General features: G+C 53.3%; 1 protein-coding gene across 1 annotated transcript; it reads left to right on the forward strand.

Annotated features, from left to right (window-relative positions):
• Positions 1-274: 274 nt before the first annotated feature.
• Positions 275-3,817, forward strand: LOC141977009 (anionic trypsin-2-like). Its single transcript, XM_074938212.1, has 4 exons — positions 275-400; positions 537-796; positions 3,358-3,494; positions 3,668-3,817. The coding sequence occupies exons 2-4, from the start codon at positions 547-549 to the stop codon at positions 3,815-3,817; spliced, it is 537 nt and encodes a 178-aa protein (XP_074794313.1). The 5' UTR covers positions 275-400; positions 537-546.
• Positions 3,818-4,036: the final 219 nt, after the last annotated feature.

The following is a 4,036-nucleotide window of genomic DNA, read 5'->3' on the forward strand; positions in this document are numbered from 1 at the left end:
GCAGATTAGGGATAAACTTTCCATAACAGTTCCCCTATAAATACCTGAGGACTGGGGCTTGTTCTTTCATGTCCAACACACTAACAGCATCCACCCTGGTCAGCGCCAGAGCCCACCACCAGCTCGTCAGACCCAAAGCGGGGACAGGAACAAGAGTCCAGAGCTTTCCCAGCCCCGCTGCATGCATTGCCGCTTCATTACAGATGTCACCCATGTAATCCAGTGAACGCTTTCACCCCACAGCTGCTGCACCACACGGAGGAGACAAGATTGTTGGGGGATACGAGTGCACCCCCCATTCACAGCCCTGGCAGGTCTCCCTAAACGTCGGGTACCATTTCTGTGGTGGATCCCTCATTACGGACCAGTGGGTGGTGTCAGCTGCCCACTGCTGGAACTAGTAAGTGAGGAACTCAGCGTCTGTGTGTGCATGTCACTGCATCTTTATTGCAGTACCAGGGGGTGGGAGCAGGCTGAGATTAGAGGGGCTGGTGGGGCCTGTCCAGAGGGGCTCTGAGCCACCGTTTGTTTCCCAGCCCCAACTCCATGCAGGTGATCCTGGGAGACCACAACATCCAGGTCTTTGAACATACCGAGCACCTGATGCGCATCGAGACCATCGTGTGGCACCCCAGCTATGACTACCAGACAATGGACCACGACATCATGCTCATCAAGTTGGCCCACCCTGTCCAGACTGACGCCTATGTCCAGCCCGTTCCCCTGCCGACCGCCTGCCCAGCTGCTGGCACTTCCTGTGTGGTGTCGGGATGGGGCAATATCCTCAGTGACGGTGGTGAGTTTAGCCCTCTCTCTGTCTCAGGAGCTCCCAGGCTGCTCAACACCATCATCTGCTGATCATAGAATCATAGAATCATAGAATATCAGGGTTGGAAGGGACCCCAGAAGGTCATCTAGTCCAACCCCCTGCTCGAAGCAGGACCAATTCCCAGTTAAATCATCCCAGCCAGGGCTTTGTCAAGCCTGACCTTAAAAACCTCTAAGGAAGGAGATTCTACCACCTCCCTAGGTAACGCATTCCAGTGTTTCACCACCCTCTTAGTGAAAAAGTTTTTCCTAATATCCAATCTAAACCTCCCCCATTGCAACTTGAGACCATTACTCCTCGTTCTGTCATCTGCTACCATTGAGAACAGTCTAGAGCCATCCTCTTTGGAACCCCTTTCAGGTAGTTGAAAGCAGCTATCAAATCCCCCCTCATTCTTCTCTTCTGCAGACTAAACAATCCCAGCTCCCTCAGCCTCTCTTCATAAGTCATGTGCTCTAGACCCCTAATCATTTTTGTTGCCCTTCGCTGGACTCTCTCCAATTTATCCACATCGTTCTTGTAGTGTGGGGCCCAAAACTGGACACAGTACTCCAGATGAGGCCTCACCAGTGTCTAATAGAGGGGAACGATCACGTCCCTCGATCTGCTCGCTATGCCCCTACTTATACATCCCAAAATGCCATTGGCCTTCTTGGCAACAAGGGCACACTGTTGACTCATATCCAGCTTCTCGTCCACTGTCACCCCTAGGTCCTTTTCCGCAGAACTGCTGCCTAGCCATTCGGTCCCTAGTCTGTAGCTGTGCATTGGATTCTTCCATCCTAAGTGCAGGACCCTGCACTTATCCTTATTGAACCTCATCAGATTTCTTTTGGCCCAATCCTCCAATTTGTCTAGGTCCTTCTGTATCCTATCCCTCCCCTCCAGCGTATCTACCACTCCTCCCAGTTTAGTATCATCTGCAAATTTGCTGAGAGTGCAATCCACACCATCCTCCAGATCATTTATGAAGATATTGAACAAAACCGGCCCCAGGACCGACCCCTGGGGCACTCCACTTGACACCGGCTGCCAACTAGACATGGAGCCATTGATCACTACCCGTTGAGCCCGACAATCTAGCCAGCTTTCTACCCACCTTATAGTGCATTCATCCAGCCCATACTTCCTTAACTTGCTGACAAGAATACTGTGGGAGACCGTGTCAAAAGCTTTGCTAAAGTCAAGAAACAATACATCCACTGCTTTCCCTTCATCCACAGAACCAGTAATCTCATCATAAAAGGCGATTAGATTAGTCAGGCATGACCTTCCCTTGGTGAATCCATGCTGACTGTTCCTGATCACTTTCCTCTCATGTAAGTGCTTCAGGATTGATTCTTTGAGGACCTGCTCCATGATTTTTCCAGGGACTGAGGTGAGGCTGACTGGCCTGTAGTTCCCAGGATCCTCCTTCTTCCCTTTTTTAAAGATGGGCACTACATTAGCCTTTTTCCAGTCATCCGGGACTTCCCCCGTTCGCCACGAGTTTTCAAAGATAATGGCCAAGGGCTCTGCAATCACAGCCGCCAATTCCTTCAGCACTCTCGGATGTAACTCGTCCGGCCCCATGGACTTGTGCACGTCCAGCTTTTCTAAATAGTCCCTAACCACCTCTATCTCCACAGAGGGCTGGCCATCTCTTCCCCATTCTGTGATGCCCAGCGCAGCAGTCTGGGAGCTGATAACACGGCCCACAATGTGCCAGGCATTTGTGGACGTCCCTGCCCAGAGAACTCCTAGTCCAAGCACAGACACGGAGAGGCAGGGTTGGGGGGAGCTACAGCAAACAGGGATTTTATACAAGTGGGGCACCCTGACCTGGCCTGCCAAACCCCACTGGAGCCCCCTTCCACAACCCTAGTGATGAGCTCTGAGTCCATCTCTGTGCACCCTCCGCCCTGTATTGACACTGCCCGGACCTGGCCAGCTGGCACAGCCCAGAGGTTAGTGTCCACTGAGGCTGGCTGTGAACTGGTGCCTCGAACGGTGCATGGAGTTAGCACAAGGCACTTGTTCACATACCTGAGAAAACAAAGGCCGGATACAAGGTGATGGGTATTGCCAACAGTAACTAAACCATCCTCACATGTGCCCCTTCCCCACCCCACAGGGAGCCCAACCCCATTTTACAGAGGGGGAACTATGCCAGAGCTCCTCCAGAGCTGTGGAGATAGCCCAGGAGTCCTGACTTCCCCGCTCCACACACACCCTACTCTAACCCACTAGCCCCTATTCCTCCTTCAGAGCCAGGATAGGACCCAGGAGTCCCGGCTCCCGGCCCCCCCGCTCTAATCCACTAGACCCCACACCCTCCCAGAGTTGGGGAGGGAACCCAGGAGTCCTGACTCCCACGCCCACCCTGCTCTAACCCACTAGCCCCTAATCCAGGCACGGTGACGCCCACTTTCACATTCAGAGTATTCTGCCTCCCTGACTAGTGTTCAGGATAGCGATTTTATCCCTCCAGGGTGCAGCATGGAAAGGAGGAGAATGCCTAGTGCTAACAATTCCCCTCTACCTTTCAGTGTTCAGCCCATACAACCTGCAGTGCGTCAACATCCCCATCCTCAGCAACACGGAGTGCGAGGGCTCCTACCCTGGGATGATCACCAACACCATGCTGTGCGCTGGCTACCTGGAGGGAGGCAAGGATGCATGCCAGGTGAGGGCTAATGGCCACGGCCCTGTCAGGCTGTTAGAGAGACTCTAGCCCTCCTGCCAGCAAACAGGGGGAAGGACCTGGGGAATGCATGCAGTATAAGGGACTGGGGAGGTATGGTGACTTTAACCGCCCGTTAATTTGCTGGCATCTCCTTCCTCTCAACTTACACACAGGGAGACTCTGGTGGTCCACTGGTCTGCAACGGGGAGCTGCAGGGCATTGTGTCCTGGGGGATTGGCTGTGCCCAGAAGGACCAACCCAGTGTCTACACCAAAGTCTGCTCCCTGCTGCCCTGGATCGAGAGCACCATGGCTGCCAACTAGTTCAGACAGAATGTTTCACGTCTGGGAACATGTACACTCCCACCGCTCCACTGGACCCAGACCAGGGGAAGAGGAAGGGCATCTCAATGTGGGTTGGTGCACTACCACTGTACTGCATAGCCAGAGCGAGTGCAAGAGGTGGCAATAAATCCAGCTGACCCCACAAGTTATTCCTGTTTGTGTTGTGCTCTGGGTCCTGACGATTACAGGCTCAGCTAA

The sequence above is a fragment of the Natator depressus genome, chromosome 24, assembly GCF_965152275.1.
Source record: "Natator depressus isolate rNatDep1 chromosome 24, rNatDep2.hap1, whole genome shotgun sequence".
NCBI lineage: Eukaryota > Metazoa > Chordata > Testudines > Cheloniidae > Natator > Natator depressus.